Here is a 23267-nt window from a genome sequence, read left to right as displayed (position 1 = left end):
AAACAAAAGCTGTCTTTCCTACAAATTCATTTGGTTGTGTGAGCAAAAAAACTTTAAAAATACGTTAAAATATCCAAAAACTCCTTAAAATTCCTAAGAGCTGGTAACAGGTGCTATTGGGTTTGGCTAGATATTTTGCTAATATATTCACAGAAACAGAACTCTGCAAAGCATACCAACATGGACACCTTCTATAGAAATATATTCACACAGGGAGAATCCAGAATATTTTAAGTCTGGAAAACTTTCAAGGGAAGATGAGAAAAAGTAATTCATGAAAGGAATTAGAGGTGCAAAATCCATGTTACTGAATTTAAGCACTTCCGGATTCAGGTTCTCCTTGCCCTGTGTCACGTTGTCCACACTGTAAGAGTCAGTGATCACTACCCCTTTTTTGTTTGGGACAGACATATTGGGCCAATAAACCCCATTCTCAAAACCTAAAGTCTTAATGGGTTTTGTCGTTTTGCCTTCTTAACCTATCTAAACAGATTATTGTGATTAACAGAAACAGCTGTCTGGGGCAGATAATTATTCCAAAAGATTAATCTTTCAAAAGATTAATTAGCTTTAACTGAGATTTCACTCCTTTCCATTTAACTCATGCATGCAAATGACATGAGTTCTACGACGTCAGTGCACTTTGTGATACACTCATGGGCAAGGCGTTGTTTATGGTTATCTCTTGTCTTGTCTGACATCGCACCATTGCCAAGATTGCCCTCCGAAACCTGCAAAGGCAAGAAAGGGAAAACAGAAAGATCATTAGCTGGAGAACCAAACACCAAGAAACACTGGGTAAGCTACCTTCAGTATTACAACAGTTTTCAACTTCAGTAAACCTTACTTAATAAAAAAATGGTGTATTTGGAATTTGAGAGGACCCAAGTCTTTTTCAATTCCATGTACATGAACTTAACTCAGTTAAGTTTCTTCTACAACAGGCATCACAGCAGGTTTTGCTTATCCCAGGACAGGGTATAGCCATGACAAAGATGAACTTACAGAATGGTGAAAAAAATTAGATGGATTTTTTCAGCAGGATCAGGTAAGTTCACCTAGACAGAGATCACGGGCTCTGCTTCTAGATTGGTGGTAGAGAAAGGAAGGATGCTTCCTTGCAAAACCCAGTTCTCAGTCAGAGGCATTGGCTTGGTTAGAGCATTTGATATGCTTGCTCAAAACAGATGAATAGGTCTAGCTTATTTACTTTAACGGTGTCAATCCATCCTAATCAGTCAGAATATGACACATCCCAAATCAAGCAAAGAAATCTACAGAATTTATATGTCACTAAGCCGCCACACATTTTGGCCACAGTTATTAAAGCCAGTTTACTGCTGATGCAACCCAAAATCCATAAGTCCCTTTGAGAAGCCACAAAGGGACTTTCAAAACTGTCTTACAAAAGCTGCGTTGATGTGTTTTCAAAAATCTTTATCAATTTAGTATATTCTTATGATGATCAAAACAATTTCTTTTAGGATTTCCTGTCCGAAAGGTCATCTTTGTTAAATCATCAGTGGTTTATCCTTTGACCTCTTTGCTAATCATATTTTTCAGATGAACCTACTATAGTTTTATGATTAGCTAAAATCATCAAGTAGAGTGGTATTAAATTGGGAGCACTTACTTTTTGTTTGCAATGACGTAAATGCAGGGATTATAAAATGTGGAAGATTTTGCAAATAAAGGAGCTATGATGGCCATTGCAGGAGAAATTTTCTTTGGGTTTCCAAAGGAAGACCACAGACACACAATAGAATATGGAGACCATGCCACCAAGAACATTACAATCATCACAACAGACATCTGTAAAAGAAGAGGAACAGACTCATAACCAGTATTACCTGAAGATAAAGGCCTTATAACCTAACCTCAAAGGCACATGCACCTTTGTGAAAACAGAGCTATGCAGACTCAAATAGCAACATGTAAACAAGCACACCTGACAAATTTTGACAGGTCATAATGAAATCTCACTTTGGGGATTTAATAGCACATCACACCATCATGTATTTTGGCATGTTGTGACTTCATTATGTACAATCTTCCTTCACAGTCAGCACTATTTATCATGCTAAATCTCTCCAGTAGAAGTTTCAATGGCCAGAGATGACTTCACACATGAATTAAGACCACCATAACAGGTCACTTTAGGACATTATTACAAATAAAAAATATGAACAGAGAGTAAAATCTAAACCAAATATTTCATAAAGATGTTAATAAATAAAACTGTTTAATAAGGTTTAACTGTGGTACAGTAAAATTAAAGAAAGTAAATGTTCTTGGATACAAAGGCTCAGTCCATATACTTATGGAACCCAGAAGTGTCTGATTTAATGAAGTATGATAGCCATGTTCAAGCATCACGCTGAGCAGCTATCTGAGCAGTTACGTCTTCTCTGCCTGCCTGTCAGAGAGAACAGTGCGGGCACGTGGGGCTCATAACCCAGAAGACTCCACACCCCAGCTAGAAATGAACTGCGAAAAAATAAGGGTAGTGGAAGGTTAGGAGAGGAATCAGCTGGGGCAGACCTCTTTGGTTTTTGTCAGGGACATGAACCAGTAACTGAAACTGGAATGAAAATGTCAAACTAATCAAGAGGACAAAACGAATCACTAAATAAACAGACAAACCTGCAGGGCTCTTTGTATGTATAGGATTCCCTAGTGTTGTTTACCTATAGCCTTAGTCTTTCTGTGATGAACAAAATGAGAAACAAGAAGTAAATGGCTACTTTGTATGAGCTCTTCTAGAGCACAACCAATAAACAGAGCGACTCTTTCCACAGAAGATTCCTGTTTACATACAAATGTCACACATATCAATAATAATGTAAAGAAGCTTAAAGATGCCAGCTGTTGAAAAAGCAAGCAGTCCAGTTCCAAAAAAGAAACTCCAAAGATTCAATCCTTTTATTTTTTTTCCAAAATATAACTTGGTATCTTCAACTGCAAAACAGCAAAAATATATTTTCTTCGCAAATATGAGCCTAAATTCATACCTGAATCCTCAGCTTTAAGCATTGTGGAAGTTTTTAAGAAGAGCAAAATGGTTAGATTATTATTTGTAGGTAAAAGTACTATTTTTCACAATTTAGCAATGATAAAGTTTTCCAAGGAATGTTAAGTTTGCATTGATAAGTAATTCAAAAGCATAGGTACATACTTGTCTGCCCAATTCTCTCTCACTTCTCATGTCCAGCTATAAATCATATCTTTACACAAAATCAAAGGAGCTAGTGAGCTTCAAGCTTTCTAAAGGACTTTTAGACGTTAAAAGAATGTCAACCTTCCAGGAAGAATATATCATTTTATGCCATAACTGGTATTTGCTACTGTTTACATAAGAGATAAGCTTAACAGACTGAAAAGTACAAGGGATCAGAATCACACATTTTGGGAGCTTGGAAATGTAATTCTATTTCTAGCCCACGAGTTCAAATCAGAGTTGACTAGTCCATTTCAGACCAGACACCCCTACCTACTTAGCAGAAAGCCTAAGGACTCTACAGACACAAAAAGTCCTCCTAGGATGGACACCTCTGAGGTATATTTCTGTGTACTGACAGAATGGTAGAGGCAAGGAAAATTCAGATTGTTCCCAGGCTTCAAAGTAGCTATTCATCTGGAAAGAGTATTAGGCCAAAAGTAAAGAATATAGTGTTATAAGTCAAGCCAAGAGTTTTCACCTAGGCTGAATTTCAGTTATATTTAGTACAAAAGGAAAAGGGGAAATGTAGGAAACAGAAATGCTTAAAAGGCTGCAATGTTCCTTTGGCCCCAAGATTTAATGCTAAAGAACATGCTTAAAATAAAACATGCCCTAATTTACTATACCTTTGTCACATCTACTTGGTCAGACCAGTCTATGTTGATGCTTTCCAAGCAGTTACTCCTGGCATATTGTTTCATTGCCCGGGAAACATTGTAGTAACAGTAAAACATGACTGTTAAGGGTACAACAAAATTAACAGCAATTACACTCATTGTGTAGGAAACAAAGGACCTGATAAAACAGAAAAACAAAACACAGTAACTTACAAATAGCCATTCAGTAAAAGTTACTAAAGATTTTGATATTTTGAAATTCTAAAACAAGCTTTTAAAGAATTAGGAAAACTTTCTTTAGCTTTAATTTTCTTATTAGCACCTACAAATCTTGCAGTTTTCAAGCACAGCTCAATTCCTGTATTTTTTCTAGACTTGCTCTATATTATTTCCATATTTTTAAAATTATTATTATAAACTACACTTCATACTTCTGACAGAAGTTATACTCAGAGGGTGGTGAATTAAATAAGCTTAGCCTTCAATGAGACAGCAAACTGAAAAGAAAGTGTGAAGGGAAATCTTACGCATCATTTTTCCTCCAATTTACTGTGCATGTTGCTCCAGTCGGATCCGGGGCATAGCTAGCCCAGCCTACAGTAGGCATGGAAGCCCAGAAGACTGCATTTATCCAAGCAGCAAGGATTAGAGTGGCATAGCTACGGGCAGTCATTCTTCTCCCTGTGGCCAAACACATACAATCACAAACCGTTGTCATCTATTGCTTCTTTCCAGAGTTGAACTGCAACAAGTGGCTTCCAGCAAGCACATACTAGATGAATAATGTTCCTTTCAAAGGCCTACACTCCCAAACACTGCAGTATATCATTTCATACTGCTGAACCTGTAACACCACCTAAATACCATCATCCACTCCAACTCACATCATACAGGCAATACCTGATCCTAACCCCATGTCAAAAAGTTTATTATGCAACAGTGCGTTCAAGTACACACTTGCAGGACTGCAGGGGCAGGAATTAACTGTGACAATATGTCTGTATTGACAATATGGCTGTAACAGAGAGGAGAGAAAAACGTACAGCTCAGTGCTAACACAACAGCAGAAGCAAACACCTGCTTCAAAACCTCCCACAGCTGGAGGCTTTTCATGTGCTTCTGTATATAGATACTGTCCTCCAAAGACCGCAAACAACCACGAAAATACAACTTATAAACAGAATAAGAGCCTAATTGTGAAAAATTCATTTCTCCAGCAGTATTATTCATGCCAACTAGATAATTTACTTAACCAAGTACTGCAGGATCATGCTGTAAATTCAAATTATGCCTAGCACTGTAATTATGGAATCATTTATGAGAAAACAGTTTGACTATTATTTCACAGAAGTTCAACAGTGAACTTTTTTTTTACCATAAGTACAGTACCTATATCAGGCCTGCAGATTGTCAAGTAACGATCAACTGCAACAACAGTGAGCAAACCAATACTCGCCATCCCAAAAAAGATATTTAATGCAGCATAGATCTGAAATTAAAACACAGAAACAAAAAAGCATTTTCTGAGAAATCTGTCAAATGTACAAGCACAAATTCGTGGACTGAATCGAAGGCACTAATACATTACATTCAGGCTGTGTTCTCTTTCATAAGCAAGGTACTGAAAGAACTAAATCAGTGAAGGCAATTTGGAGACGGCTCATTTGAAATTAAATGTTTCAAAAGCAACCTGCTCGTGTGTGCATCAGAAATCCTAAAAACAGCAGTCTAAAAAGAAAAAAAACACCATACTTCAGTAAGTAAATTTTGAGATTCAGAGTCTGGAGGTTGAAGGGGTTCAATTCGTGGTTTTGGTATAAGTTGAAGGAAATCTGAACAGCATTTGATTCATCAAAAAGGTTATGGCTTTAGCAAATGTGAGATCCTGAATTGTCACTCTTTCCACTTATTTCACAGATGTGGTACACTGACTTTCCCCATCAGACTCCATTTTTACATGTGTCAGATCTGCTGCACAGAGTGACAGATGCTGCAATCCCAACATGCTCTAAATGCATCTGCCCCCTCATCCCATGGGCAGTGAGATCAGGAAGGAAGACTGGGAAGGCTGTGTTAGCACTGGCACCCAAGAAACATAGCACCCTGTGCCAGATTACATACCAACAGTGGTTATGACATTCAACCATCTCATTTCACAGGATTCATTTGGTTTAGATTGATGGGAGCTGCGTGTCAAGTGAACTCCAAACCATTGGTACTGAGATTTCACATCAACTTCAACCCGCTACAGGATAGCCTAAGTACAAAGATGTTAAGTGAGGCTTCCTGTCAAACAGTAACTGAATTTTGAACTTGAAATAAGTCAGGCAAGTGAACTCTGATTATTATAAATATCCATTATATAAAGGTCTGAAATGTGTATTGCTGCTAATGTTTTTCTTGAGTCACATTTTCAGTATACACCTTTATATTACTACCTATTTTCATGGACACTTGAGATTTAAATCACAGTTCAGAGCAAAGGGCACTATGTTTCTGCTATGGAAGTATAATTTTTCAGTCAGACTATTTTTAAAAATAGACAGCTATTAAAACTAAGCTAAATCTTAGCCTTAGCCTTGCAGACCTTCATTTTGGATATCGTAATAGAGCAATCCGAAAGAACATGTATTGGCCAAGCAGAACTCATTAAGATCTGTCAAACTCATAATCAAAACTGTAGTCACATCCAAAGTCTTTTCATTATCAAATAAGTCATCAAATGTGCATGTGTTACTATAACCTTCTTCATTTGAGGATTTTGTTTCCCAAGTCTTCTTAAAGCTATTTTCAAATCTCTAGTTGATAAATACAATGTTACACTTTGAAAATCACATGCAAAATCCTATATCCAGACATTGTTGACATGACAGAACATCAGCTTCAGGTCTAACGTCAAACTTTGCATGTCCATCCTATCTCGAAAGAACTAATGCGAGGTTGAGCTACTGCTTATTTCTCAGTTTGCTTTTAAGTGCTCAAAACTTTCTCTCTGAATTAATTGCAATACCTGGCATCCAGTATATCCAAATTTCCAGCTTCCATGCAGGTCTGAGGCAGCAGACATGGGGTAACCAATGCCACTAACACCAATGTCAGTAAAAGCCAAGTTGATAATTATTGCATTGGTTGCTGTCCGAAGCTCTTTGTATTTAACAAAGATGCCCAAAACAACAATATTACTGAAAATGCTTACCACTCCTGTAAAAACAGAAAAAGGGAAACTTTACCAAAGGTACCCACCAGCCAGTAATATACATGCAGAAGAAAATATAGCCTGTTGGAGTATCTATGTCCTAAACAAATGGTAATTTCAGTCAAGTGCAATTTTGTGAAGAAGACAGACGCCCGACAAGCAGAGAAAAACTTTTCCACTTACGCTCTTATCAATAAAATGGAGAATTCCAACATGTTCAAGCAAACACAGCCATGAAAAAAATAACTTGTAAATAACAGGAGTCTGTGAGTTGTTCAGATCGCGTAGTTTGACATAGCTGTTACAGTGTCACTGAACCAAATCCTAAACTTACAAATATTTGTATAGCCTGGGCACCTTAAATGAACAAGTGGAATTATTTTGTTAAAAGTCTAACACACAACATGTTATCCATGGAAATGACCCTTAAAGTTTTTCAGGGGGGTTGTTTTGTGGGATTTGTTTGTTTGTTTTTAATTTTTATTTAAGAAGTTTCACCTATGAATCAAAACACTGTAGTTTTCATCATCACAGACTGGAGGCATAATTCTGTAAGGAGCTTGAGGCTGTCATACTGAATGTAGACTTCCAAAAGCAGACTCATCTTCTTTCACAGTCACTTCCCATCCTGCTCCAGCTTGCTGGCCATCACCTTCACTGATGGGATTTCTGCTTCTCTATTGACTCCGCCAAAAAACTGACACACACACTTTAGCTTTTGTGACATGCCTCTGTGGAAAGGGCAGTAAGGTTTGTAAGTATTATACAATGTTCTTTCACCTCTGTCACTGTCAATGGTGCAGCACAGAGTTAAAAATCCCTAACATCAGTTTATATGCAGACTAACAAACATGCTGCAGTTCAAACAACCTCAAATCAGCAAGGTTAGAAAACCTGAAGGCAAGAATCAGTTTCAAGTACTTCAGCTGTACAGCTGAATTTTGAAGACAATTCCTTCAAAGCATGAAAATTCTTTTAAAGCATAGGAAGTCCTGTGGGCTCCATCCTTGGCAGTCCACAGGAACACAATAAATAGATTTATAAATAACAGCACACACCCCAGTGCATTGAACTAAGGCATTCCTAGGGTCAAATACACATAAGTACCATCTGAACCACTATGTTCAGCGAGACATGACAGGTATGCAAAAGGGCAAAATGAAAGCCTTCTGTAACATACATAAAAATGCAACAAAGATGATTCTTTAGATAACAGACAAAAAGGACAACACCAATTCTTCATCCTTTAAATGGAATTTCTCAATTTCATTCCTATAAATATGTACCCTTTTTATTATACCTGAAACTCACACAGCGAGTTTTACTGCAACATTGCATTAACCAATACCAACCTCCTACATCACAGAAATTCTCACAACAGATTCTGTAACTTAAATTAAATGTAGCAAAAATGTAACTAATACTTGGTTGCCTCTCTTTCCATTCTCTCTTTAAACACCAAGCACGTCTGCTCTCAAGTGCAAGTCTCCTGCCTAGTGCAACTTTACATTACAGACGATGCTGGAGGTGCATAGCCACATAGATGTCATCAGCTGTCATATTCATATAGTCACACATTTCAGGAGGGTGATGCTATGAGGCCCTAAAATGCAAAAAAGCAAGGAGCTGGGGATCTGATCTGAAACCAACACACAGTAAAAGCACTTGCAGTGCCAGTTCTGTCAGCTTTCAAGTTGACAGGTAGTATGTCATCTCACAAAATAGAACTACCACTTTATAAAACAGCACAGGCTCCCTATGAGGCATGCTTTAACAGATATTACAGCTACCAAGAATGAAATCAGAAATACAACAGGGCTATAAACTTGTATCCTCAGGGGGAAGGAAAGATCCTGCTAGACGCAGTTAAGTCCTGTGCCTCAGAGCCCAGTCTTAGAGGGTAAGGAGTGCAGATCAAGCCCAAGACTTTCAGTAGCCTGAAATCATCAGCTGGGACAAACTCATGTGATTCTGATACAACATGTAGATGCTGCCACTTGGCCTGTGAAGCATCTTAGGGTTAGACAACTATTCCCACATTTCTTTAAATAAACCTTGTAGCTTTATGAAGTTGAAGATAAAAGCCTCATAACCTGATCAAGAGCAGAAGAATTTACTTTCCTCCTTCCCAGGGAAGCAATGAAAATGAAAGGCAGAACAAATGTAAATAAAAGCCTTAAAGTTAAGCAAGGCACATGTAGTAGCATCAAAACAATGAAGGTTAGGTCTGTGTATAACACAATTTACTTTGCATTTTTAAAATGATACCAGAGCATTTCACCATTGTAAGATGAAAGATGTCCATGAAGTAGTATTGCTTCCTGCAGCCTGAGTATCCTTGTGGTCATCGCTAGAATTAATACACTAGCCACTGTAGAGTGCAATACTCAACAATTACTTCACTCTCAGAAAACTAAGCAATTATTTGCAGAAGAATTCAAACCTTCTAAAAAGCAACATGATGATGAGCACTGTACCTGTGCTTTATTCTTATTCTTAGATATCTGTTTACTAACACAGCTTAAATTTTCCAGAGGTGAGATCTGTGGTAGTAAGGCATTTGCAATGCAATTAATCATACTTTCAAAGATGTTATAGATCTTACTGTCAAAAAGATTCCTCATTAAGAAAGCTAAGTAAAGCCTACAGGCGAGTTACTAGGCTCCTGCAATTATAAGAGGAAAACAAATAAACGAAAAGCAATCCAACTTTTTGTTTGCTTTTTTAAAGACATTTAATTTCCTTGTAAGATTAAGGAAGAAGATCTGGGTTGATTCTAGCTCTTCCCATTGATCACCTGTGATAGCTTTGATCCCTAACACCAAGCTATCTAAAAAGATAGCTATCTGAAAAGACCACCTTGTTGCATACAATCTAACCAATTTAAATTAAAAATATAACAAATATCATACGTATCTGCAGCACATAATAGATCCAGTTACCTGCAAATACTGTTGTAGTACTGCAGAGTGTATCTAGCCTTCCAATACATTACCATAATTCATCTCTACAGCTTCATAACAAGTCTACTTATTCTGTGTAGTTGTTCTAGCAATTTCTCTAAAAATCTGAAATAAATTTATTGCCTTTGCATTCGAAAATAGCCTTTAACCAGAACATCACTGATACCACTTCAAATAGATATGCTAAATAAAATGAGACCATCCACAATACTATTTCATATAAACTTAAAGTCCATTAATATTTTAATGTATTTTAAAAGCTAATAATAGCATAGAAAATGCATGGTAAAGCCTGTGGGGAAAAAAAAAAAGTATTTATAAACTGATCTGATTTTCCATAATAAAGATATAGAAAGCCTATTTTTAAAGACAGTAAGTTTCAGGTTTTGGTCACATTGATATTTCATTGCTATAGCTCTCAATGCTCAAAAAAAAGCATTACTGAAGCAGTTATGATTATAACAATGAGAAAGTTTTCAAGGAGAAGGGGGGGGGGGATCAAACGTAATTATTCAAGTTTAGCCAAAGGCCATTGCAGTCACAGGGAATGAACACGATGTCAAGCCCTTCAGTGTGCTTTTTCTAACATGTGTCATTGGTGAAAAATACAGCTGCAACCAGAGTCTCCTCTTCTGTGATTAATGGCCAGCTCCCTCCCTCTAAGTCACATTCCAACCCTTCCCCTTACATCCCCCTAACAGACACCCGCTCACATGCTCAGACTACACATATATTACTACAAACATGTGGCCCAGGAGAAATCTCAAGATAGCTTCAAGCACATCACAGAAAAATGCAAGATGTGACAGCTATGTCCTATTTTTATCCCTTTTGCAAGCTGGCAGAAATTAATTCTTACTCTCTTCTATAATTACATATCAACAAAATATATTTTTCAACACACAATGCTACCTTCAAATATAGAGCAGAAAACTTAGATGTTTCTGCACACTTCAGTCAGCCTGCTAACACGTCAGTAAACTATGAAGAAGAGTCATCAGACATTTGTGCAATACAAAATGAAACACCATCTCTGTTACTATACAAAATGAACATTCAGAACTACAGTTGTATTTTAAACAGTTATGCGACTATTTGCCAATACCCATACCTGCTGTGATTAAGTAAGCTGCAACTACGTTGTGCTCAGTCTGCGTAAAGGCTGAATGAGCTTCATTGTCACTCTCTGAGGAATTGGATGAATCATTCCAATGCATTTTGAACAAAAGAGACTGTCGCCTACCCGCTGCAATAATTCATCAAGACGACGAAACACTACGAAACCCTGCCAGGGAAATTCTTTCACTATTCAACAGACTCACTGAACAATTAAAAAAAGGGGGGGGGAGTAGGAGGGAGTTCCCCCCCCCCCGCCATTGACAGCCTCCAAGCACAATTTAATTGGACTAAAGTGCAAGTACGTTTACACTCCCAATCTATGCAGGAGATTGTTAATTAAAACAAAGAGCAGCACAGACCTGAGTGTGTTTCCAACAGTATGCTTAAACTTCATTCTTACTGCTAAAGAGATTAACTGTCACATGCTCCCAAACTTTTTCCTTCAAACCTCTTGTGCAATGCTTCAGAAACCTCAACAAAAGCTGAATCAGGTCAGTTGGTTGTCAGCCTGCCTTGGAATTAACTCCCATCATCACAGTGAATACACAAAACCACAGCACAACATAAAGACACGATATTGACTTTTTTAAAAGCAGATACACTCACTCTAAATTACACGCCTTCAAATCCTTAAAGACCTACTTCTTCAAGATTCTCAGCTTGATTTAAACTCTCAAGCTGACACAGACCCAAGACAAACACAGTCTGATATTTTCCTGAAGTGAAGCATGACTTTCAGAAAACTCAGTTGCTACATTTCTAAAATACAAACAGTTGTTGAATATGTCTTACCAGACTGAACACTCTCCCTCTCCCCCGCACACACACAGAAGCTTACTTTGGGCAAATTTTCCAAAGCATGTTACTGGGCAGAAAATTATTATATATTTTCCAAAGCCTTGAGCAGCAGAAGCTTACGTTTTCTTCTCTTCAATGATGAGCAGCACAACAAAGTAAAGATCTTTTCCAAATCTTGTATAAGTATTAGCTGCAATAAACCCTTGCCCAAACAGCTTATTTGCAGTATCAGTATAAGTAATCAAAGAAGGTGTTTCCCACCAGTTCCCCTTCATACAGTTTTTGTCTCCAGTTTTGAGCTCATACTGGGAATAAAAGTGACGAGGATGAGCAACCGGTAGTTCTTGAGTGGTACATGGCTCACAGGCAGCCCAAGCAAGTTCCCAGACTAGGTCATGTCTTCTGATCAGCAATAAGGATGTAGCGACACAGACAGTGTTGAAGAATATGGCCATTACACAGAAAGGAAGTACACCTGAAGAGCTCTCCCTTCTCTAACCCATTAAACACTCATAAAGCATTCCCTCCCACTCCTCAGCTTTCCAAAACAGACATCCTGCATCTTTCATCCATCTGAATCTAAAGGTAAGAAAAGTTTGATACTAAACTTGTGCTGTCATGGCATTTAGTCATCATTACTACGGCTGATCATGTCACCATTCTAGCAACAAACATTTCCTTTAATGCCACAGATCTACACTCACAGTTCTCAGGCTACTTCTATTATTACAGTACTTTTCCTTTCAGAAGAGGATTAGGCAGCAAGAGGGTGGGAGGGTTCCGAAAGGAAAGATGATCTGTTTGGCAATGAAGCCACTTCCCTAGTGCCTCAAAAGATAAAAGCATAGTGATAATTTGATATTTTTGCTTTCCTCCCCTGAAACTTTGGCAAGATTTTCAAAAGCATCTCAGAGCTTACAATGCTGGATGTCTCATTAACGTAAAGCATTACTATTTTTGTTCAGACAGAATTCCAGACTTAAAGTAGCAGTTAAAACCTTACAGATTTTATACATACTTGTTGCTTAAAACACAAGTTTCTAAGACTTGCAGTCTATCCTAGACACCACCACATTGTCTCCATCTCCTCGTCTCTTAAATTTGACTAATTTTATAGCAACAAGAATTAAGAGAAAAAAGTCAAAATTAAAGGCAGGCATTACTTACCATTAACCTAATAGTTAAGTTTTTTCTAGAACACTGCAGTTCATGTAACAAGCCAAGAAGATAAAGGAGTTAAATATTAAAGTACATAAATAATCCACAAAGTTTGAACCACGGCTTCTAAGACAGACAAAATATGGCTTACCACATTGCTTTTTAATACTGGCATTAAAAAAAAAAAAGAAAAATAAAATCCAAAACCTCAGGCAGTTTTTATCCTCCAATAACAGACAGCATTATTAGTGTTGGAGGGACATTTTATAACCTCAGATGATGCTTTTACTTCCCACTTGTCCCAGGTCAATAGCAACAAAACACAATTTCTATTTAAGTCATTCATCAGCATTTAAGTATCTCTATAGATACAGGGCAACGCAAAACTTATTACAAGGATTTAGCAAGTTGCTTTTGGTTATGCATAAAGTATATTTCAATCCACTAGTGATGAGAGTAGAGAAACTTACCATTTGCATTAAGAATAATAAATCCCAAACCAAACCAAACCCTCTTTCCTATTTTCGGTGATAACCACTTCAAAACCCAAACCAAACCCTCCCACGTTTATTAAGCACATCACCACTAGAGGGCTCTATGAGTTGTTTTCAGGTGCAAAGGGCTCAAACTCTGTGGAAAACAAGTGTTTTTTCCTCCCTCCCAGAGGCTTTTACTAGATTTAAACTGTTGATTAGAAAAGTCTGGGTCTAAACAGATTCTCAGCCAATTAAAGAAAACACCCTGAAAAATACGTGACTCCATAAAGCTTTTTACTTGTCATACTTCACGCAGGAGCTATGCTTTTTGTTAGAATAACACTGTTTATTGCCAAGACAATGCTTTGTACAACTGCAAATAACTTTGCACCAGTATGTATGTGACTATCCAGCATGGCTTCAGGCAAACATCCATAACTTCGTGTCAATGCTAGAGAATCCCTTCTGGTTTACAACAGCCAGTGCTGCAGACATACATTAAAGTATCCCAATTATTTTCCGCACTTCATCAAATTTCTCTGTCAAAGTAGCACAGCAACTCTATGAACTATATTGAACCATCCTACCCCAGCAACTACAGAAAACACAAGGATTAAAAACATCCCTCCAAATAGGAATGCAGAGGCACTAAAGCTTTCTCCATGGGCAGTAATTTAAGCTTTACAATACACCTCCATGTATTACCCTCTGCTTCACAGGATCTAGATCCTAGATAGAAAAGATACAAAACCAGAATTTTAGTTTGGCAAGGACAAAAGGCACAAGGTCTTCAAAAAACCTTTAAGCAATCTGACCCTAGTGATTAACTAGCTGTCATTTCAAGATCAGCTGGAAGTCAGACCCTATGCCTGGGTCAAATATTGCAGTAGCTAACACATTCACTTGCAACTGCCTTTTTAAAACAGGACTTGGTTGTTGAATACTCTGCTTCTGCCAACAGTGAGCACACACAGACACTGACAAGTGGACAAGAAGACAGGTAGGTGACACCACTATTGCTGTGTCCTGGGGTGCTCTGAGGCTTGTCTTCTTCCTGAGCTTCAGAGTATTGCAGAACAACCCCCTTCATGTTCCTGGAGCAGTGGGAGGTGAGGAGTTCTTTAGGTGGCCCAGGATCTGCTGCAAAGGCTGCCAGTGAGGGGAAATACAGGGAACACCAAACTGCCATTGAAAGCCCAAATTGCCACCAACACCTTCCCCCATCCTCTTCAGTACAGACTGCACTGTGACCTTTTTTCCCCTAGACACTACAGCTACTTGAAACTTCCCATTTCTGCCAACATACCTATTTCTGTCAAGGTACTGGTGAGCCCACCATTCCTATGCTCTGCAGAAAAAGCCTAGGATATCTGTCAGCACATATATAACACTCAAACACTTCACTTACTAGGACTGGGAGCACAGAGACAGAATTGGATAGGAACTGAATAAAGAATTTAAGACAGACAGGAAGGAGTCATATAAAATTGAGACCCTGTATTAGTTCATTGCAGCATCTCACTGCACACAAAACATGCCTTAATTTTTTGAAAGTACTGAATTTTCATCTGTTACAGTTAGCAGCTACTTGCATTAGGAGGACAGGGTCATGCCATGGCGCATAGAAAACAAGGCAGAACAGGGACCAGACACTGGATGGGCCTTGCCACAACCAAACATGATCCTTCCCCATTATGGGGAAGCTCATTTCACACCTAGTCACTATAGACACTTTTCCATTACCATCTGGATGTCCTACAACCTCTGCAAAGATCTATTATAAACTTCTGGATATTTGTGTTAATCCCATCCAACACTGTTTGTACGCACAGGGCATGCCATAATACTCCTCATGCATTTCTCAGCTGGGGCTGCAATCCAATTCCCTATAAGCAAGTCTGATCCTCCCTCTGGAGTAGCAATGGATATTGCTCTTTAACCCCTCTGCAGAGAGATGTAGAAGTCTTTGCTTTGGCCTTGCAACAGCTTAGGCTGACTCACTGCTCCATCTGCTGTGAGATCTGAAGCATACACTTCTTGTCCCAGGCTGAAAGATGGTCCTTCATGCAATTGAAAAGTCAGCTGTCACATCATGCAATTGAAAAGTCCTGACAGTAGTCTTCTGATATCCTGGGAAAAAGGATGTCCCTAAAGCATGCCATGAGAATAGCAAAGCAGAACATGAATTTGGGTGTAGGACTGAGCACTGTGTTATGTTAGTCTTACACAGCCAGAAGGAAAGATTTAAGTCAGCTTTAGCTACCTGCAGATAGCTATTGAAGCATCAGTGCAGACCATCCTCAGCACAACAGAGGATGCAAGTACAAGTATCACAAAAGTAGTGACAATTCCAGTTTCACTGCAGGTTAGTATTGCTCAACTGCAAGTTGGTATGCCAGAGATGCAATAGAATTTTGTCTACAATACCTTAACTCAGAGACCAAGTCACTTAGGCCTAACAACACACAGCAACAAAAGTCTAAACATTTCCAGAGGTCTTGATTTAAACTGATCTGGTTGAAGTTAAGTCTGTAGCAATACCAGGAATGTAGTCACTATCCCTCAATTCCTGATTGTGCTGTGATTGAACAGTAGACTTCAGTTTCATCTCACAAAACCAGATCTAGCAGAAATCTGTGTTTCGGGTTTTTTTTCAAGCTGGTAGCATTTTTACCTATTATCCTATGCAGTATCTGTTCAGACTTCATTGAATTCTTGAACATTTGCTTTGCTACTTCACATCAAGTTTTGTTCCAGAGACTATTCAAACTAACAGTCAAGTTTGTTAAAATGACCAATAACTGGCCAATCCTGGTTCTGACAAATTACCTGGTTGTTTTTACTAAGCAGAAGGCTAACATTACTCATCTGCCTGTTACTGCATTCATTAAAAAGCATACCAGTACAATGAATTCTGAAATCTACTACTTTCCACAAGATGTTGAAAATACCTTCATGTAGATTATTCTACAGATCCCTTTTTAGAAGTGCTTGGTATGAGACTGTGAATGGACTCCTGGCTCTGTATAAAATCCAGGGCGATTCTACTTTCCTATTCTTATTTCGTTTCCAAAGTTAAAAGAGCAGAAAAGAACTTTCTTCTCTTCCATCATTAAGAGACAGTTACCAGCTTTTCAGGAGTTCTCATAAGGCATCCAACTAAAGAGACCAGACTTGTGCAGACTTTTTCATGCCTTTTTTAAGCAATGCTTAACCAAAATCACCATGTGCAGAGGAGCCCTATGACGGGCTATCTAATCTTAGACCCTGTGCAAGCTCAGAGCACCAAAGAGGTGCAGTGCCAGGACATCAAAACCTTAGGAGAAACAGGCTAAGGGGGAGGTGGGACTAGTTAAAAACCCTCAGCAATTTTAATATCCATACAATTAGATACAATTAGGTGACTTAATAGTATTAACCTTGTCTTATTCATTAGACAGCAACTTTTAAGAAGATGTCTTAATGTGTCTGGCTTTCATTGATATTTACACAGAAAAATCCACAAAATATCCTTTACTATCTTCCTTTTCTTTTACACATAATTACATATAAACAAATTTTTTAACAACACAAAATTTTGAAGTTTAGTTTGTAAAAAAAAGGTTCATAAAGGCTGCTTAAAAGGCATGTCCACTTTAGAGCAACACAGAAGATTCAATATAAAAAAAGAGGACGAGAACTAGGGATCAGTCACACACAGGTAACAGGTTCATATTGATGAATGTGCATGTACTGAAGCTGTACAGTGTTTTAAAAAAACATTTCAACTGATTGTTTACTCCAAACTCCAACATGAAGTCAAGCATTGACTACGTTACTCCTCAGAAACAAGCAGTTTAAGGACAACACTGGATTTGGCTTAGTTAAAAAAGGTGAAGTATATTCTGAAGAGTCTTCAGTTCTTTGCCTGGAGCTATGCTCTCCTCACATGTTGATCAACAGTCATTAAGTGTAAAAATAACTGTTATTTTACAGCTTCAAGTTCTTCATAAAAAGAACTTTTTCAGCGTCCTTTAGAAAGTTTTTTCCTTGTTCTTCACTTACACAGATGATATGGTAAGACAGCAGGGTTCATGGTTCCACATTTAATATCCTCTTCCTGTTTTAAAAGGAAAGAGAAACAGAACAAACAATTCACATCTTAGGCAAGATGCATTTAAAGCAAATAAATTATACATATAACAGTAAATGAGTTGACAGAATAAAATAACAGAACATTACCTGTTCTCATAGTCCTTTTTGAACGCAAAAAACTAACATGGTCTTATATACACATCAAAAATGCATAAATTGCTGTGCTTCAGTTTAAGCTAGATACTGTGATGCACAGAAACATTTTACATAGAACTATAAACATCTATTCTATAGTTCTATTTACATAGTTCTGTTCTATAGTTCTATTTACATAGAACTATAAACTATAAACATCTGCAAGAGATTAAAAACACAACATCCTGTTTAATATTTAAAACTTTAGAAATCAGGAGCCATTCTTACTACTGAAATATAAAAACCACACACTCACCCCGAAAGCCTCCTCCACCACCTCTTCCTCCTCTGAATCCTCCTCCACCTCTTCCTCCTCCTCCACCTCTTCCTCCTCTGAACCCTCCTCCTCCTCCTCTTCCTCCACCTCTTCCTCCTCCAAATCCTCCTAGACACAGGAAAGAAATTATATGTTGAAGAGCATAGAAATTCTTTGTTAAGCATAACAACTTATTTCATTCACATCTTCTGAAAGGAAAAGCACAGCAACAAGAAAAAACAGTCAATTGCTGGATAGTTACCACGTCAGCTACTGGTACTTTGTTTCTCCTAGGGACCATCTGCAGCATTTTAGGTATTCTTTAATATCTGGTATACCATGTCCAAAATACTCCAGACACTAACAAAACTTTTCTTTCGTAACAGAAATAAAATAATCACAACTATTCGTTAATAATTATTAACTAAAACTCAACAGAACATTAAAATAAACAAACAAAACCAAAACAACTTTGAGATACTTGTGCCTTGCTGCAAAGGGGCAGAGCAGTGAGAAGATGCAGAACACTGTGATGTTAGAAAAAATCAGCTTTAATTGAGGAGCACATGGCAAATAATCTCCAAAAAGCAAAGAAGAATGAAATCTACCAGGTCATTCACCTCTCTCTCAAACAATGCATTTCAAGTATTTGTCCAGACTAGAACATACTACAAATACAGATTTTGCTGACAGATTTGAGTGTTTATTATCTACAGCCTTTAACCACAAGTTTGCTCAGACGCTTTCTGTCTTTGTTTCGTATCAGCATAACTCTCCTCCCTATGCTTTGGAGCTGTTATTTAGCTACAGAAACCTAGGTCTTGCCATTGGAAGGGCGACAACGTCTCTTTCACTGAGTCAAACAGGAATATGCATAACATTTTTCTTTGCAATATTACTGTTGATACTCAAGTATTCAACTGCAGCTTTACACCACCCCCCCCCCCAAAAAAAAGGGAAGAAAAAAAAAACAAAAGAAACTCAAACAACCCACCCCACAACAAAAAAACACAACATACTGCAGCTTCTATTCTTGAGACCTTACCTCTGCCACCACCTCTTCCTCCTCCACGTCCACCACCACGTCCTCCTCTACCACCTCCTCTGGGAGCACCTTTTTCTCCAGGTGGCCTTGGCAAAAATCTCTGAAGTGGTAGTAGCTTTGCTGGGTCAATGTAAAACTGTAGGAAGACAGTTCAATTGGACTTTGAACAAACAAATATTAAAGAGCACATTAATATCTCCCTTTACAAATATCCACAATTTGGTCTTAACTTTTTATGTCAAATTTTCCTCTGCAAACAGTCAAATAAAGAAAGAACACAAGAAATGAATCACAGTGTTATAAAGTTACTAAAATACAGATGATATTTGCATGAGTTTCATTTGGTTTTTGGAGGGCAGGGAGAAGAAAGAACACGGCAGATAGAAAAGTGAGAAAGAAGAAATTAATATTTATGTTTACATAGAACAACTAGCTGTTAATAAAAGCTTCATAAAGCTTTCATTATCTTGTAACAGAGTAGATTTATCTAACCAATGACATACAATAGCATTCTGTTATTGAGATTGGCTAACCTTTTGCATTTTTTTAAATGAAGAGGCTTTCATATTCTCCGACAGTTTCACTGAAAAATACTGTTAGTTTCTTTAAGGAACGTAACAGGAAAAAGAAATGAATCTGTTATTTTGATTGGCACATTCAAACATTCTCTAAATTAGTATTTTATAAATAAAGCTAAACGTCACCACTGCAAATGGAAACTTACAATTAAGGAGCAAATACCTGCAATTTTTCTGAGAACTTTCACACAGTTACAAAAACAGTATTCTGTGGTAAAACCATTTTTATTTTCCATGATTAAAGCGTAAAGAAGAACATCCCGTGCAAAGAGCACATAAAAACAGAATTGTAAAGAAGCAAATTTGTATAGCAAGGAACAACCCAGGGTGACCTCAAGGCTCATGCTGCAGGGGCTCTGCTAGTGCTGCTGCTGGGTGATATGACCGGCAGGCTGTGGAAAAATAAGAGCCAGCAGGGACTGCCGGAGCAATTATATGCCCAGCCTCATCCCAGTGAGGTGACAGACACTCTGGAACCCCATGTGCAGTATTGTATGAAGCCCTTTAGCACTCCAGCACCCAAAGACTTCGGTATACAGTTCCTAAGATCAAAAGAGCTGCTGGCCAACTCTTCTTACTTAAAACTTAAGATTAAATGGAGAAGCAAGGAGTTACTGCAAAATCAAGTAACGCATTTTCATAATACATTACTGTAGAAAGAAAACAAGTCTCTGAAATCCAAATAATTTTGATACAAAAAGTAAATCTGCAAATTAATACATTCAGAGAGCGAGTGATTTAAACCTGTATATTTTACTTCTCACTTACTGTGGTAGAGGAAAATGCATGTACCTAGTTACTGATACTCACCCAACACAGGCTAAGCCTTACTGACATGTTACAGGGTTACATCCCACTGTCCCGCTTATGTCATGAATTCTGTCAATCTCAACAAGCCAGCTTTGCAAGAAGACATCTCAGCACAAGCCCACCTTTACTGGCAGTTTAAGTAAGAAGCTGGACAATGAGCAATAAAACACCCTAGCACAAACTCAACTTTGTAATTAAGTAATAAACTGAAGCATGAGCAAGGTCCCCTAATGCACAAAAACACCAGTCCCTTGATCCAGCTCTGTTATAGGTGAGTAAGATACAGAAGAAAAGTTGTTGTCACGTAAGAAGAAACACCCTGAACCACAATGGATCCAAAAGACATCTGCCAGTACTGGTAATGACTGACATAAGGTACTCTATCATACAGAAAAAGCTTTATGATAGGCACCTAATGTGCATGAGGCACCTACTTACACCAACAGTTGCAGCTAGACTTGTGACTGTTCACATCTAACTGGTAGCCAAGCCTTCAACTATTTTTAAATCCTGTAGAAATTCCATTCAATAACCAATCAGCCTTTTAAAACAAAATACTGTACACCACACATTTTTTTGAAGGATACAAAATCCCTCAGCTGTCCAAAGATTTCATCTACTTTGCCAATCTGTTCCTTGTTATCCAGGTACACGGGAGCGTTGAAATAAGGCACCTTGTTTTCTTCTGTTTTACATTTACAAACAATGTCATCTTCGCAGGGATGCATGAACTCTCCCAGTACTGAAATAAAGAACAAGCAAGCTAAAGATCTGGAGCAGCCATTCTAAAGTACATAAACACAGCCTTTCAATGTAACTTACAAACTACACTTTCCGGAGGCCCCTGGTCATATCCGCCTCTGTTGAAGCCTCCTCGTCCACCTCCCCTTCCAAAGCCACCTCGTCCACCACGATTAAAGCCACCTCTGTCACCACCACCACCACCTCCTCCTCCTCGATTGAAGCCGCCTCCTCTTCCTCCTCCACCTCCTCTTCCTCCTCCACTTCCTCTTCCACGAAAAGACATTCTCTACTACCTCCTAAAAACAGCTGTTTAAAAGATAAAAAGTACTTCAATTGTGTTTTACTGTACAAATTAAAGTCTCCTGAGAGCCTGTTTGTTAATGCAAGTTAGACCTTTCAGTCCTCAACAAAAACACTAAGGCGCATGAAAAACCTAGTCTACACCAAGCTTACACTGCAATGCCTACCGGTAAAAACTGACCAGCAGTGACAGCGTGCTTTTCAATCATACAGGGATTGAGTGGCCGAGGGCTGAGCGCGACAGTCCACAGCCCCCGGAGCAGACAGCAGCTCTCCAGCCCCAGCCCAGCGGCGCAGCACTACAACCCCTTGCGATGCTCAAGTCCAGGCTGGACGGGGCTTGGAACAACCTGGTCTTGTGGAAGGTGTCTCTGCTCATAACCGGGGGGCGGGGGGAATTGGATGGTTTTAGGATCCTAACCCAAACCGTTCTACGGTACCGACATGCGCCCACAGCACCTGACGGGCCCGCGGAGCACCTCGTGCGGCCTGCGCACAGGGATGCCAATGCAGGAACATGGTGAAGGGACCCCCGCCCGCAGCACGACGCGGCCCTCAGTGCTGCGGGGCAGGAGAGGGGCTGAGGAACGCCCAACGGCCGCCAATGGCTTTGTCCCGCGTGGCTTCCCCCCCTTCCCGCCGTACCTCCACGTGCGCGCCGGCCCCGCCACTTCCTCTAGTACCGCAAATCGCCACCGGGAGACTACCCACACCACCGTAAACGGGGCTGCCTGCCGTAAATGAAGCTGCCTCGCTGAGCGATACTGTCGCAAAAGGCAGGAGGTTGCTGTACCTGTGGGGCAGTCTGACTCGGGCGGTGGCGGTGTGTGGTCGGCTCCTTTCGCAGCTGCGGATTCCCCATATACACGGTGCTCAGAGCCGCCTCGCTTCCCCCCGGGAGGCCTGTGGAGACTCGTCTCTTACACGGCGTTTATCGAAGCCCGCCGGCGCGAACGAGTGAGAGCCGCTGCCTGTGAGGCCCTGCTGGCTATGCAGGGACGTGGGAGGAGACTTCGGTCCTGCTGGCTTTAACCACAGTGTCCTGGAAACCGACTGTCAGAAGAGTACTTCAGGTGTTTGTCCAGTACTTGAGAATTCCCGACGTGAATCGTGTAATATGACCTTATCGTATGAGTTTGTCGGTATTAACATGGATGTGTTTCCACATAGATTAAAACATCTCTCTCTTATATAAAAAACACATTTATCTTTTACAATAATCACAGAATAGTTTGGGTTGGAAGGGACCTTAAAACGAGTTCCAACACCTCTGCCGTGGGAGAGACACCTTTCACTAGACCAGGTTGCTTAAAGCCCCGTCCAGCCTGGCCTTGAACACTGCCAGGGATGGGGCAGCCACAGCTTCTCTGGTTAATGTGTTTGTGTCTCACCATCCTCACAGGGAAGAATTTCTTCTTAATGTCTGCCCTCTTTCAGTTTAAAGCCATTCACTACATGCCCTTGTAAAAAGCCCCTCTCCAGATTTCTTTAGGTACTGGAATGCTGCTATAAGGTCTCCCCAGAGCTACTTTTTCTCTTCTCCCGGCTGAACAAGCCAAACTCTCTCAGGCCGTCTTCATAGGAGTGGCGTTCCAGCCCTCAGATCACCTTCATAGCCTCCTCTGGACTCACTCCAGCAGCTCCATATCCCTCTTGTGGTGGGGACCCAACGCAAGCAGAACACAGTACTGCAGGTGGGGTCTCACAAGAGCAGAGTA

At 39.3% G+C, this 23267-nt stretch overlaps 2 protein-coding genes across 2 annotated transcripts; both read right to left on the bottom strand.

The window, feature by feature from the left end:
• Positions 1 to 5: 5 nt before the first annotated feature.
• Positions 6 to 11874, bottom strand: RRH (retinal pigment epithelium-derived rhodopsin homolog). Its single transcript, XM_061478545.1, has 7 exons — positions 11108 to 11874; positions 6848 to 7038; positions 5227 to 5326; positions 4365 to 4518; positions 3847 to 4015; positions 1634 to 1812; positions 6 to 731 (listed from the first exon to the last, which is right to left on the bottom strand). The coding sequence occupies exons 1-7, from the start codon at positions 11211 to 11213 to the stop codon at positions 626 to 628; spliced, it is 1005 nt and encodes a 334-aa protein (XP_061334529.1). The 5' UTR covers positions 11214 to 11874; the 3' UTR covers positions 6 to 625.
• Positions 11875 to 16897: 5023 nt separating this feature from the next.
• On the bottom strand, positions 16898 to 22272 carry GAR1 (GAR1 ribonucleoprotein). Its single transcript, XM_061478534.1, has 7 exons — positions 22195 to 22272; positions 21328 to 21545; positions 21093 to 21247; positions 19651 to 19710; positions 19118 to 19253; positions 18073 to 18201; positions 16898 to 17646 (listed from the first exon to the last, which is right to left on the bottom strand). The coding sequence occupies exons 2-7, from the start codon at positions 21530 to 21532 to the stop codon at positions 17633 to 17635; spliced, it is 699 nt and encodes a 232-aa protein (XP_061334518.1). The 5' UTR covers positions 21533 to 21545; positions 22195 to 22272; the 3' UTR covers positions 16898 to 17632.
• Between the last annotated feature and the right edge of the window lie 995 nt (positions 22273 to 23267).

Source organism: Pezoporus flaviventris, unplaced genomic scaffold (assembly GCF_033815535.1).
Source record: "Pezoporus flaviventris isolate CSIRO_AGI_PZ_B2104156 unplaced genomic scaffold, CSIRO_AGI_Pfla_v1 ptg000002l, whole genome shotgun sequence".
Lineage (NCBI taxonomy): Eukaryota > Metazoa > Chordata > Aves > Psittaciformes > Psittacidae > Pezoporus > Pezoporus flaviventris.
Note: the sequence above shows the minus strand (reverse complement) of the source record. Positions and strands in the feature narration are given on the sequence as shown.

Excerpts from the sequence above, each read along its gene's own strand:
- RRH (XM_061478545.1), bottom strand. The coding sequence starts at position 11,213 with ATGCATTGGAATGATTCATCCAATTCCTCAGAGAGTGACAATGAAGCT. Across the intron at positions 5,327-6,847 it reads TTGGATATACTGGATGCCAG|ATCTATGCTGCATTAAATAT; the intron begins GTATTGCAATTA and ends TTTTAATTTCAG. Across the intron at positions 732-1,633 it reads TACGTCATTGCAAACAAAAA|GTTTCGGAGGGCAATCTTGG; the intron begins GTAAGTGCTCCC and ends TTGCCTTTGCAG.
- GAR1 (XM_061478534.1), bottom strand. The coding sequence starts at position 21,532 with ATGTCTTTTCGTGGAAGAGGAAGTGGAGGAGGAAGAGGAGGTGGAGGA. Across the intron at positions 21,248-21,327 it reads GCCTCCGGAAAGTGTAGTTT|TACTGGGAGAGTTCATGCAT; the intron begins GTAAGTTACATT and ends TCTTTATTTCAG. Across the intron at positions 19,711-21,092 it reads TTGGACAGCTGAGGGATTTT|TATTTTTCAGTGAAACTGTC; the intron begins GTATCCTTCAAA and ends AGAAACTAACAG.